At 47.4% G+C, this 14,796-nt stretch overlaps 1 protein-coding gene across 8 annotated transcripts in view; it reads right to left on the reverse strand.

The window, feature by feature from the left end:
* The window catches only part of Rnf144a (ring finger protein 144A), a 117,850-nt gene that overhangs the window by 35,820 nt on the left and 67,234 nt on the right, over nt 1–14,796 (reverse strand). For 6 of the 8 annotated variants that reach the window (XM_076559267.1, XM_076559262.1, XM_076559266.1 and 3 more), the window contains one exon: nt 2,067–2,212. In XM_076559267.1, coding sequence (XP_076415382.1) covers nt 2,067–2,201 — 135 coding nt within the window. In that variant the 5' untranslated portion in view covers nt 2,202–2,212. Of the gene's footprint in view, nt 1–2,066; nt 2,213–8,493; nt 10,018–10,057; nt 10,244–14,796 lie in introns of those variants that run through there. The other 2 variants (XM_076559260.1, XM_076559261.1) reach the window with 2 other exon arrangements.

Raw genomic sequence — 14,796 nt, forward strand, 5'->3', positions numbered from 1 at the left:
GGGCTTTCATGAGGCACGTGTCTTTGAATGTGAGCTGGGAGAGAGACCAAATCACTTTGGTTCATGTCCTGAGCCTTTATTGATTAGCTATTATGAGTCCTGCACTAAGCTAGGGGCTGAGGGGATACATAATGAACCAGAAAGTCTCTTCTGCTTCCGAGAGGCAGGCTAGAACCTACTGGGACTGAGACGTGGGGTTAATTAAGGCTCAGGCTTCTCGATCTGAAGGTATAAATGAGACAGAGGATGCAGGCCATGGGCAGGACAGTGAAGACACCCAGGCAGGGAGGTAGGAAAGACTTCCAGCCATGTTCTCATCTCAACGCCACAGGCAAGCTAGCTGCCCACACTCTGCAGCCAGAATGACAGTCAAGTTCAGAAGCGATGGGGCTTTTCAAAGAACAGTCTATAGAGGGTTCTCGCCCTACTTCCATACTTTTTAAAGGCACTGTAGTACTTTATTTTGCCATCCAGCTGTAGTAATATGTAACTGACAAACACAAACGGCACACTTAAGGTGCCCGACTTGATGTCTGATGTCCCGTGTGTGTGCATGTGTGTGTGTGTGTGTGTGTGTGTGTGTGTGTGTGTGCACGCACACAGCAGGTGCATTCATGTGTGTGAATGTGGGTGTGTACAGAGGACAACCTCGGATGTCGTAGGTCCTCACCTTCCACGTCGCTTCAGACAGGGTGTCTTCACTGCTTTTCTTTCCTCTGTGTAAGCCAGGGCAGGCGACCCAGGAGTTTCCAGAGACCCCTCCTGCTCCCACCTCCCATCTTAGCTTACAGACGCTCATGCTGTGGTTTTGGTTGTATGTGAGCTCGGGTGATCTGAACTCGGGTTTTCAGGCTTGCATGCCCAGCCCCTGTGCATCCTGAGCCTTCTCCCCAGCCCTTCACGCGAGCACCGTAAAGGGATCGATGAAGCTCCTATCATACAGAGCCTTGCGGATGCTACTGTGCTTTGCCTTTCACCCTGGTGAGAACGCTCAGGCTGGAAGAGCACAGCTTCACACTCAGCACAGCACTCTAACCCATCCCGACACTCTACACATCGGAGTCAGGTCACACAATCGCACCTGCAGCTCCTGGTCAACACGCCTTGTCCGACCTGCTCTATTAATGTTTCCTCCACTCCTATTCTTTAAGCACCAAGAAAAAAAAAATCAGAAAAACCAAGTCAACAACGTTTTCTTCATTTTTAAACTACTCTTTTTGTTTCCTGCTAAGTTTTTGTTGTTTCTTTTATGATGGATAAAAATTCTAAGTTTGGGGCTAGAGAGATGGTTCAGCAGTTAAGAGCACATGCTCCTCTTCCAGAGGACCCAGGTTTGATTCCCAGAGCCTACATCAAGGGGCTTAAACAGCCCATAACTCCAGCTATAGGGATCTGATGATCTCTTCTGGCCTATATGCAGCATACACACACACACACACACACACACACACACACACACACACACACACACACACACACACAGAGCAGATAAACATACACATATATGGTCAGAAACAAAATAGAAAAGAAAAAACCATGTCTGAATTAGACCCAAACCCAAACCTCTTGCGTTAAGGAGTCTCTATATTCCTGTTGAGAACAGATCATTTGAGCCCAAGAAATTATAAGAAAATTGACCTCAAGCTGTAGACACTGTCATTCAGCATTCTGTGGGGAAAGATGGCACTAGTGGTCACATGTTATAGCCGCACACGACCCTCAGGTTAGCCTTGCCACCATGTCAAGTGCATACTTGTCATTTAAACTGAAAAGGAGGTTTGGAAAAGCCTGTTGTCTAACAAGAAGACCGTGTGCCGTGTTGTGCGTTTTTAGCTGCGCCGCCCGTTTCTACAATCCTGGTGAAGTGACGTCTTGGGCGCCACACCACAAGCAATGGTCACACAAAGCTTCCTCTCTGGCCACCTGCCTGAAGAATTCCTCTCCTATGTGTGAGTCTGAATAGACACTTAGGCTCCCACAAAAATTTAGTGCCCAGTGTGGCCTGGGGTGTCTGGGCGTGAGAGCAACAACCTCCTTGAACGCGTTACTTGAGCCGAGAGACCAACCAGGGTACAGAAGATACACTGGCACTGGGCGATGGTTGTCATCTGCTCCGCTGGGTACTCCCCGAGGCACAGCTTGCAGGACACCAGCGGGTCGAGGGCCAGGTCCCAGGTAGGCCGGTACCTCGCTGTGGTCATCGCAGAACAGTCTGAAACGAGAAACGTGCACACTCAAGACTTCCTTCCTGTGGCTTCCACAGAAACACAGTTGAGAATCAATCGCACCTCCCGGTTATAATGGGACCAGGATGGTTGGGGAGGGGACAGCAAATGACTGTGGATGGAGAGAAGGTCCTCTGGGGAGGTTCATCCAGGGGTCCCCACCTCAGGTCTGTGTGGGGTAATTTTACAATCTGGTGCTCATCCTCAGAATTGGAAAAGGACCATACACACACCCGCATCCTTCCCTCCAACCCTCTGCGGTGCATTTGATAAGAGTGCCTTCTAGAAGGGTCAAGTTTAGCCACCACAGAAGAGCGGCTTTGGTTAAGGTAGTCAGCTGCTTGGATCTGACTCTTCCCCAGTTTGTGGTGGAGAAACATCTGAGAGGAAGGACCCCATGAAGCCCATCTCCGAGGCCCTTCTTGCCCTCATAAGGCATGCTGTTTCCCCACTGGGCTACCAGCCACACCTTCAGCCCCGTGTGCTTCTTACACAAGCCCATCTTCTAGAACGTTCAGCTCTGGACAGTGAGTGTATGCTTGGCAGTCAGGCTCACTTACAGGAGTCAAATGGGTACAGTAGACCGTCAGTGACACTCGCTCCCCACACTGCAGGATTTCCTCTGTCACACCCCAAGCCACCTATGGCTGGTGTCCCCTGCCCACCTGGGTTTGCCTGTTGCACAGTGGTTACGCTGCATTAGCCAGGCTGGCTGTTTGATCATCCATGCTGAGCCAGGCATCCAAGAGGACTATGAGGAGGGGAAAAGGGTGGACCTTCAAGCTCTCAGGTCAACACCTGTCTAAAGATCCATCCCACCCCCCCACCCCACCCCCCACCCCCCCGAGATTGCCTGTTGTTTGCACAAACACATTCCTGCATCTGGAGATCTTAATTCTCACTTCCAGCCCTTGCCACTTGATTTTAAGCACTTGGTACCCATGACACTTCAATATGTGCTTTGTGATCCTAGTAGTCTGCTTTCCAAACTCATGCTTGCCAAGCTTGGAGCTGAATAGCATCCCATTAAAACAACCTCTAGCCATCTGAACAGTCGCCGCTTCTCATCTTAAGATGAACACTGATGCAGAGGTATGGCACGTCTCCTTCCTCATCTAAATCCCACTGTGAATGAGGCAGTCAGACAGGAAGACCTGCATCCCCCAAGTGAGAGCAGAGAACAAGGGCTATATCCTCTCACCCCTTAGCGCTGTGCACACAATGACAAAGACATGTGCAGGAAAGAAATAAGATACCACTGTCAGCAAACAGTAGCCCCAGCATCCCAGAAAGATTCACAGACACCTGAGGGGATTTCTAACCACAGATCTTCTGACCTGATTTGGGACTTCGGTCTCTGTAATCAAAACCTCACTGGAAACACCCTCAAAGCCACACCCAGAGGTGTGTCTCCTGGGTGGCTCCAGATCCTGTCCAGTTACAAAGATTGACCATCACACAGTCCAATCAGGAGGAAGAGAGAGCTTAGCATTGGGGCGGAAGCCTGTGTGCTTTGGGTTAGGACAGAACTAATGTTTCCAAACTATCACCCATAAACAGTACCATAAACAGTCCTTAACCCGTGTGGACTTCAGTCTGCACGTGTGTGCGAAGGGGTTGACAATCCCAGTCCATGGAAGGATGAGATGAGGAGGGATCATACAGATGTCTTCCTTCTTGCCTGTGATGTCTCATGTCCAACGTGGCTTCATCACTCTAAGACAATGGTTCTCAACCCTCCTAAGGCTGTGACCCTTCAATACCATTCCTCTTGTTGTGATGACTCCCAAACATAAAATTATTTGGTTGCTTATAACACAAACCCTAGATGGTCTTATTAATAGAAAAAACTTGGGAGCCAGGTATTGAGGTAAATTCTGAAAGATCAGAGAGATATAACAAGTCACAGCTAATCTCACTTCGCCAACTTCTCAGTCAATCCTGTTTCCTCAAGCTGGAAGCCTCTAAGTCCTGAGTGGCTCTCAGCTGAACTGCTGCTAACAGCCTAAAAGCTTAAAAGCCTAAAAGCCTCTAGTTCCTGGTCCTCACACCTTATATACCTTTCTGCTTTCTGCCATCACTTCCTGGGATTAAAGGCATGTGTCTTTCCCAAGCAAGACATGAGATCTGAAGTCCTGGGATTAAGGGTGTGTGTCACCATGCCTGGCTGTTTCCAGTGTGGCCTTAAAGTCACAGAGATCCAGATGGATCTCTGCCTCCAGAGTGATAGGATTAAGGGTGTGTGCCACCATTGTCTGGCTTCTATGTCTATCTAGTGGCTGTTCTGTTCTCTGACCCCAGATAAGTTTATTAGGGTACACAATATATTGGGGGACACAGTATCACCACAGTTGTTACTTCATAACTATAAGTTTGCTACTGTTTTGAATTGCAATGTAAATATCTGATATGCAGGATATCTGATATGCAACCCCCGAAGGGGTCATGACCCACAAGTTGAGAACCACTGCTCTAAGAAGACTCCCATGATGCCACCATGTTCTGCAGTTGGTGTCAGATCAGTTTACACATTTACACTTTTCCTCACGTTCAGTCAGCCAAGACTCACTGGGTGCCTGTGTGCAAACTTCAGTCAGGGCCAGCTGCTAACTGGATGCGACACCAGGTACCCTTGAGAGAGAAAGTATCTGGGACGCAAAAGGAACCAGCACAAACTGCAAACACACAAGACAGGTAAGATACAAGGACCAGTGGTGTGGGAACAGGGTAGACACATGGGGAGCCCCGATCCCAGAAGCAGAGCCCAAGGAAAAGGGGGGAGTGGCTGGGGGAGGGGGAAGTAGCCACACGACTCTGGAATCACTCAGGAATAAGGGCTACCAAACTGCGTTCAGGGCAGGGAATGGGCGGCAGCAAGAATGGACCAGCAGCTTTCCAGGGCAGTCAATGGCTACAATTAACTTACTCTGCACTAAGTATATTTCCCATTGGTATAAAGGACTCATTGACACAGATAAAGAGACTTTTAGGTGGATGAAGTGGAGGCTTTGAGATGAGTTAAACACGTGCCCTAATGTAGCCAAAGCCGATAGCACAAGAGGATCTCGGGGTTTCTAAGCATTTGGGGGTACAAGAGGACACTATGACTATGGACCTCTCCAACCCTGAGGGTGTGTTCATATAGAGCATATCCATACACCCTGAGTTTATTGTAGTAAAATATTATTTTAAGGCGTGTTACTTTCGTTTATGGTGCATTTGTTTAACTCTATGAAGCTGTGTTACTGTGCCTGCCTGTCTAAAACACCTGATTGGTCTAACGAAGAACTGAACAGCCAATAGCAAGGCAGGAGAAAGGAAAGGTGGGGCTGGCAGAGAGAATACATAGAAGAAAACTGGGAGGAGAAGAAAGAGCCAGAGAAGGAGGAGGACATCAGGTGCAGCCACCCAGCTACACAGCAAGCCACGGAGCAAGAGTAAGATTTACAGAATTAAGAGAACAGGAAAAGCCCAGAGGCAAAAGGTAGATGGGATAATTGAAGTTAAGGAAAGCTGGTTAGAAACCAAGCTGAGCTAAAGTCGGGCATTCATAAGTAAGACTAAGTCTCCATGTGTGGTTTATGTGGCCCCCCAAAAAAGAGCAAAAAGAATAAAAAACAAAAGTTTATTTTTATTATTATTATTCAAATGCCAACCTTTTTTTTTTAGGTCTAGAGATCCTAGAGCATAGTTTGCTAATTACTTGCTTGTTTTATAGCTCTCTGCATTTTTTTTCCTGTCTAAATCCCTAATTTTGTTTTACAGGTTTATACTTCACACTGTACAAAGTGACTGGGTTTTGATTAAGAAGGGTCACTAGTCCTAAAGGGTTCACAAACCTTAACAAGACCCCCTCAAGCTGAGGGCTGGAAATGTCCCCAGGGAGCAGCCTCTGCTAACTGATTTCTTGGTCCTGGAGGGTGGAGGCAGGGGGAAAGGTTGCTGCTGACAATGTCAGATAGGCACGGGGTCCCGATTTTTGCAAAGCACTGTGGTAGGGCACTCCCCGGGGAGGAATTCAATGAGCCCGGGTTCAATGCTCTGTCACATATTAGGTGACAGAAACCTCGTATCTTCTTGTAAAACCCATGTACAGTCACGACACACATTGAATTGCAGATCGAGAAGACAGACAATGCCAGCTTGGTAAGCAGGAGTCATTTACACATGTCAGGTCAAAGAACGTGAAAAACAACCCATCAAGTCTGCCTTAAGTCCGCAAGGGGAAGAAAAGGTAACAGCAGAGAAGGGGACCAGACAAGAGGCCCTTCCAGGACATTCCATCCAGCAGCTGGGACCTTGGCAAGAAGCAAACACCAGAGCCCTGCTTGGTCATGAGCTGTACAGTATGGCCCATCACCATACAAGATGGAACATCACCAGCCCGGGTGGGTTACCAAATGCAGACAAGTAGAGCTCAACTGAATCCACAGAGACCCGAGTTCCCACACCCACACCCTCTATAGGCTCTGGCCTGGGGTAGAGCAACTTCCTGCATCCTCCGCGGCCTCTGTCCCAGGCCACTGCCCTACCCCATCTTAGCTGTTGTTCCCAAGACTTGCCTCCCCTCCCCAGCTTCAGCACCCGGCTCCTCTTCCTGTTTACAGCCTCCCTTGGAGCAGCTGGGAGGGCTTGAACTGTCTGGCTTCCTCTCTGGCTTGTCCATGCTCTCCACTTGCCCCCTAGACAATGAGGCTTCCCACGGCACTGGGCATGGGACAGGTCAGCCTCTGCCCCTACCTCTGCCCCTGCCCCTGCCTCTGCCCCTTCCACATAAGCAACTTCAAAGGAAGTCAGATTCCCATCTGATTTACCACTTCTGTATTGTTTCCTGTTGAGTATATAGACTTTGAACTATACACAAAACCACGCTTCCAATAGCAACAACAACAGGACACAAGAAAAATGCCAATATTGTGTGAGTCCATCGGGGCTTTTGCGCGCGCGTGCACGCACAGGATGGCCTGAATATGATTTTTGTAAGCACTGCACAGCTGCAAACTTACAATAGGAATTTGCTAAGAGAATCACAAGGCACCATGAAAGAAGAAAAAAGGAAAAGTCTTTGTTTTCCTAATGTGAATGTCAAGTCCTAGGAAAACAGACTATTTTAAGGGGGGTGTCTGGTCAATTACAAGCCTGATTCAAGTAATTCGAAATGTTTGTAGGACAAGATATTTATTAGGCGCAACTGAATTTATGCAAAGGGCTGGGCCCTGTGGTGGGACAGGAATGGACTCGAGGGCAAGAAAGAGTTGAAAGAGACAAACGGCCCACCATGCAAGACATGTAGCACGCTCACAGAAGGCTGATGGGAATGTCTGCCAGAGCCAACTCATCTGCAGGCTCCGCCCCCCAAACATCTTCACAGCAAAGCTGGGGAAGGGACAGAAAAGGGCACTGTTATCTCCCCCTTATCTCATGGCCTTCTCAAACCAGGCCATGTTTCTCCCTCCTAATCAAGCTCCCTTGCCAACCCCCACTCACCACTGCTCTAAACTCCAGCTGCCCCCTGTGCTCAGCTTCTGTGCCTGGTGCTTTCCAGAGCTCCCATGACGTCTCTGAGTCCTCAGCTATCTCCTCTTTTCTCTCTCTGATGTGTGCCCCATGGTGCTCTCTCACTCTGGAACAGCAGCAGCCGCAGCCGCAGCCACCACCCCTGAGAACCTGTGAGATCAATTTGACAGGACCCACCATCCCTAGCCGACAAGCTTCTGGCATCCTGTGAGCGATTATCTAGATTAGGTTAATGGAGGTAGGAAGATCCCAACTGTGGGCAGTGCCGCTCAATGAACCCAGAGTCTGGACTGGACAAAGAAAGAGAATTAGCACCAGCATTCACTCTCTACTTCCTGACTGTGGATGTGATGTGACTTTGGTTGCTACGCCTGCAACCCCATCATAGACTGCACCCTTGAACTATGAGCCAAAATACAATCTCTCTTCCTTGAGTTGCTTTTGTCCAGTGTTTTGTTAATCTCCAACCCAGATCTACTAAGTCAGAAACTGGTGAGTGCAGCCACAGTAGGCTGTTCTGTCAGGGGTTTTCAGGAGCTAGGGACTCACCATAGAGCCTGTACACCACCAGTCAGCATCATTTCATATGAGAGTCCCCACTCACATCCACATGACCCAAGGTCCACACAGGCTCAGGGTTCCAGGCACTGAGCCAAATATACATAGTAATGTCCAACCACTCTTTACCAGGACTCTTTCTAGTTAGGTGTCATATCAGAATTCTATGACACCTGTCAGTTTCTCTCCTTACCTTCAAGTGAGATTATGCAATGGTCAGTGTTTTGATCCATTCTTCTAGACTGGGCTCTCCATAGGCAGGTAGTCCATAATTATAATAATCAAAGATATAAAAGACAATGGGAGCTGGGGAGATGGCTCAGTGGGCAAGAACACTTGACACACAAACATAAGAACCTGAGCCTGGAGTCCCCAATACCTACATTAGAAGCCTGTCCCCACCGGTAACCCCAGCACTGGAGGGGGATCCCTGGGGATGGCTGTCCAGCCAGTCTGGGGGGATAGGAGAGCTGAAACGAAAACAGCTACCTCAAGACTAGCACGTGAAAGAAGGCAGTGTGTGGAAGAGTCGAAGCCCTTCTTTCCAGTGGCATCATCCAGTGAACAGGGCGTGCATGCTCGACACACAGCCTATGACCTACAAAGGCTGTGAAAGATAATATACTGCCACCTGGCTGGATACTTTGGGGGTACTTTTCTCCTATCAGTAGGAAAACCCATTCTTGGGGATACCCTTTTCTTTCTTAATAAGCTGTTTCTTTTCCATGCCTCACAGAAATGACAGGGCTTTCTCTCAGTCTCTTTTTCCCAGCAGCTTCTCTTAGGCTCTAAGGAAACTGTCCTTTGCTTTGTGAGTCTATTTCTAAATTATGTCGTTGATGAGACTAAGCACCCCAAAAGGGAACCTCAGCTTCCCTGGTCACAAGCCTCGTCATCAAGTGAGGAACTCGGTTCGGTGAACGACCCCATCTCAAGGGAACGGAGTGGGAAGTGACAGATCGGGAGACCCTAAGGGCCCTGGTGGCCTTTACATGTGTGCACATAAGCACATGGCTGCTCAAGAAACTGTGCTGATCTTTCTCATTCATCACTTCCTCATCTGCACTGAACTCAAGGCACCCCTAAAGATAAGCAAGGCAAAGAGGCTGGAGATCCCGGGATAACAGAACAGAACTGGGAACTTAAGTAGAAACTCAGGTTCAGCTTACTATAGAAGCAGATGGGAAGCATTTCTAGGTGACATGCTGGCACACACACTGGTTGGTATGTGTGCGTGTGCTCCTTGTACACCAGCTGAGAGGATACGGAGGGAATGGGACTCTATACAAAATACATGCCATGCCCAGATCCTCAGTCCAATAACTAACGTGGTCCAGTTTAATAAACCAGCAGGTATAGGATACGTGGCTGATTCTAACAGAGACAAAAGGGGGTTCTGAGATGCATGGAAAACCCCATGGTGCCACAAAACAGGGACATGCTCAAAACAATCCACTTGCATTAGCGATGTGCAAAGCCACCCAAAAGTTGAATGAGCCAACATCTGAGCGCTCTGAGCAGCTGTTGAACTGTGACCCCCCCAAATACAAAACTAATGCCCTTGCAGCTACCAAAAAAAAAATACTAAACAGATAAACAGCTGAAGGGAATCTGACACAAATCTCAAGCTGGGGACAGTCCATGCTGGCACACCACTGCTTGGGGAGACAGTCAGGAGGGCAGTGACTTCTAGATCAGGCTAAGCTACACAGAGAGACCCTGTCTCAAAATAAAAAAAAAAGAGAAAAGACACATATCTTGTGTGAGAAAGTTCTGCTGGCCTCTGTAGCTACTTCCCCTGGGTAGATGGAGCACAATTCAGACTCAGGTGGGCTGCACACAGAGACCACCTGCCCAGGGGTACAGGGAGCAGGGTGGCAGGCAGGGTGATGTCACACTGTCTCTGCTGGAGACACACTGTGGGTGTCACAGAGGTCAGGCAAGGTGACAGTGTGCACCCCTGACTGGGTTGGGGGAGATTGACACTTTGCCTCGTGGCTCTCTCCTTAAACTTACAACCCCAGTCTTACAGGGGGAAGAACGCTGCACACAGTGGTTCAGAAATATTCTAGAGAATCCTCACCAGTCTTGCCAATCATCCTCAAAACTGCCAGTGTCTTCCTTGAAACCATGCAAGTGTGAGTGACTCTGACCCTGGAAGGTAAGGTAGGATTCTGGGTTAAAGTAAAGGAAGTCTGAATAACGGGAAGGTTTCAGTGAGGAATGTATAGGTTTGTTGACCATGATAATATCACAGGAGGAAGTGTGTGTGTGTGCATGTGGTGTGTGTGTGCATGTGGTGTGTGTGTGTGTGTGTGTGTGTTGGGGAACCCTCTGTTCTATCATTGACCGTTTTCTACCTCTAGATCCAAACCTACCAATCTCAACCTAAATTGTACCAAATGAAGTATATTTTTAAAAGCCCTCCATCCCCCATCCCAGAAATGTAGACTCAAAAGGGGAGAATGAGGACATTCTAAGCTAGGGTTTTCCCAAGATGACACTAAAATCTGAAAAAAATCTAGAGGAAACAAAGTTTATAGGTCTCTTAGTGGATTTTGAATGATCCTGCTCATTAAGGTTTTGATATGGTAATGAGTAATGTATGATACATGCAACATGGCTCTATGTTGGGGATCTCAACTGGAATGTGAAATACCTTCTGTAAGAAGACAGCTCCCCAGTACGGCTTTGCACCATAAAGCCCATCCCTAAATTAAGGTGTTGCACTGGGAGAGCCGGGCAGACCCAAGAGCAAAGGACCAAAGAGGGAGCCTGCCCACCTGCCACAGGGCTCAGGGTTGGGCCTAGACCACTCACTAAAAAGACAGCCAGTGCCATGGAGTACCTTTAACACACACCTGTCCAGGTGAGGTCACAGGTCCGTCATTAGGAACTCAAGGACACAACAGCAGCTGCGACTGGACACTGAGATGGGTGGGTGGGGGGCTGGATGGGGTGTACATTGATACAGAACCGTGGCAGGGGACTGTTCACAGACCACAGTTCCCCTCCACTTGAGTGGTCAGAGATCTGTACCTGCATCATCAGCGCCACAAAAAAAAAAAAAAAATGTCCATGTGGTTTTCAGAGCTGCTGTTGCCCACAGGAGGTAATAAAAACAAAGGGACAGCCACACACAGAAAGAAAGCCTTCTAGAACAGCCTTTGGAGAAATGTCCAAGACCAGCCTGAGCCTCCAGCAGGCCAGCTTGAGGAAGCATCATGATGGTTAATCTCGACTTCAGACCTGGAGATTGAGAGACTCACAGGAGATTGAGAAACCAAGCCTCCCAGTGTATCTGTGAGGGCCATCCCAGGGTGGATTAGACCGTGGGGGTTCTGACCCACGAGTGCATTCAAAATAGAAACAGACTAATTGGAAACAGTTGCACATAGCTGGAGGGAGCGGATCGCTATAGCTTGTGCTCAGCCAAGGAGAATTACCTAGATAAGCCCCGGGACACAGAATTTAAATGAACAACAATACATTTCATCAAAGAATTCAAGGAGAGTAAAGAAGACACTAAGTAACAACTCAATTAAATCAAGGAGAACTAATGTCTGAGTGATGCTCCCCACGCCGACAAAAAGAAAAAAAAAAACCTGTGGGGCTGGTGAAAATGACAAAGACTTGGGAATGGAATTCAATCAGACAATACAAACACTGCAGAGGACTCAAGATGAAATGGAGACGGAGTTGAAAAACCCAGTAACAACCAGGAATCTCAAAGGAAAGGTCCTACAAGCAGAATTAATCAAGTAGAAAATAGAATATATATTCAGAGATGAAAGAGAGAACCTAGACCAAATAAGCAAGGGATAGGAATTAAAACAACAAAACAAAACACAGGAAAGGAACGTACAGGAAATGTGGGACAGGACGAAAAAACCAAGCCTAGATGAGGGAGAAGAACCTCAAGTCAGTGACACAGACCAGATCTTCAAGAAAACCATAGGCAAAAAAGTCCCCAAACTAAGAGAAGACATGCCCATGCAGATCCAAGAAGGACACAGAACATGAAGCAGACAAGACAGGAAAAAGAAAATCTCCATGACATATCACAGTGAGAACACTTCACATACATAACAAAGAAAGTTTATTTGTCCTAGTTAGAGTTTCTATGCTATGGTGAAACACCATGACCAAAAGCAACTCCAGGAGAAAAAGGGCTTACTGGGCTTACACTTCCACAGCACCATTAGTCATCAAAAGAAGTCAGGACAGGAACTCAAGCAGGGCAGGAACCTGGAGGCAGGAGCTGATGCAGAGGCCATGGAGGGGTGCTGCTTACTGGCTTGCTTCCCATGGCTTGCTCAGCCTGCTTTCTTTTAGAACCCAGAACCACCAGCCCAGGGATGGCACCACCCACAGTGGACTGGGCCTTCTCCTACCAGTCACTAGTTAAGAAAATGCCCTATAGGCTTGCCTACAGCCCTATCTTTTGGAGGCATGCTCTCAACTGAGGCTCCCTCCTCTCTGATGACTCTAGCTTGTGTCAAGTTGACATAAAACTAGCCAGCACAGCACTGAAAGTATTTTTTTTCCTCTTGAAAGCTGCAAGAGAAAAACAAACAAACAAAACAAAAACAAAAAAAAATGCGAGTGCCATATGAAAGAAAACCCTCAGGGTAACAGCTGATTTCTCAATGAAAACTTTGAAAGTCAAAAGATGCCTTCCAAGTCCTAAAATACTACAACAGTCAGCCTAGACTAATATAACTCAGCAAAACTGCTAACCATGGCCAGCCTAGACCAATATACCCAGCAAAACTATCTGCTAAGGAATTGAAGGCAAAAGGAAAACTTAACCATGATATAAGCAGCCTAAAAAAATTATACCCAACAAACCAAACCTAAAGAAAATACATGAAGCAATAGAGAGGAAAGAAGGAGAGAAATGCAGAAGAAGAAAGGAGAAATGTAAAATACCAGTAAGGATGTCTGGAAAGTCCTAAATAATCATAACTGTTAACTACTTACGGAAAAACCTCCCTCTAATTCATTTAAATGTGTATATAAACAGACACATATAGTTTAAATAAAACTTTCTGATTTGGGATGACAAAGGTCCCTCCAACAGGCCAAACCATCTAATACAAACCCTAACACCAGGCAACAGAAGCCTTGAGTTGTTGGTCAGGGTTATCCAAGAGACTCCCAAAACATTAGTGACAAAAATTCTCGACACCCCCCCACGGTTGGGCATGGTCGAGTACTGCTGTTGTCCTTGGTGGCCCCCCAGAGGTGGCAGATAAATTTCTATTGCTTCAGACACAGGGACCAGAGGTCCCCCCTCCCTAAGGACTAGCTTTCATGGTACCAGAAGGTGCCTTGCAAGCTTCCAAAGGAGCTAAACAATGAACTGTCATCTTCAGCTATGACATCTGTGAACCACCAGCAAGTATGGCACAATAACCCCAAGGGTCCAGTAGCAGTGCACATACCTTGTCAGTAACCAACAACTCTCTAATTGGATTTAAGATCCACTCAAGGAGGAAATCTTGCCTGATACAGGAATCCTAGCCGACTACCCAGGGCTAGTGAAGCCATGGATCTAGAATGAGAACCTACAACTTTAACAAATCCCCCAACATATATTCTCTAAATATTTGTTCCTATATTGACAGATTAATATAGTCCTCATTGCCTCATCAAGGAAACGTCTCCTTGAAAACACAGAAGCACAGCCAATCAAAATTCAGAGTTGTGGAGTCCAGTCCCACAGATACATCCATAAATCACCTCCTGAAGCCCAGGCTCAGCAGAAACACTGCAGAAGAGGAGGTGAAGGACTGTAAAAGCCAGAGACCAGAGGTCAGGGAGTTTGCTGTGAGACTGTCTCCTAGTGATGTTAGAGCCTGTGCCCATAAATTCCCACCAACGTGACCACCTAATATGAGCTGAAAAGGATAATAGCAACCAATATGACAAAGCAGGAAGGGAAAACCCACAAGGCTCTAACACTACACAAAGAACTATGGGCAACCAAGGAATTCCGAGAGCATGAAATACTACAATCTCAAAAATAAAACAAACAAAAAAAAAATTCATGTTTGGTGTCGTTATCATCACTGCTTATTTCCCACAGAAGGCCAAAGACAGCTGAGCTCCGTGACCCATGTCCAGGAACAAAATGGAAAGGAACACATACAGTGCTAATTATTTCAACAGCAGTTCGTGGTACTCAGACTAAAAATGACACTCGGCGACCAGAGAGCAGCACTTTAAACATCAAGCATTGAGTCATTACATGTTTGAGGTTGAAGGGGGTTCTCTGGTTCACCTCGGCTTCCAGAGAGAATCTCCTCAGCATCGATTCCACGTGTTGGGGAATAAACGGCCCTTGGTGTATTATTTCAGACCGGGGTGGGGGGGGGCACAGCACCTTCCCCTCTGCTCCGCTTTATTTTCAGATAATGACACACAGAGACGTTGGCAGGAGAACGCGGGCACAGCTATGCAAAGCCCGGAGTGATAGGACTTGGAGCACTCT

This window comes from Peromyscus maniculatus, chromosome 22 (genome assembly GCF_049852395.1).
Source record: "Peromyscus maniculatus bairdii isolate BWxNUB_F1_BW_parent chromosome 22, HU_Pman_BW_mat_3.1, whole genome shotgun sequence".
NCBI classification, from domain to species: Eukaryota; Metazoa; Chordata; class Mammalia; order Rodentia; family Cricetidae; genus Peromyscus; species Peromyscus maniculatus.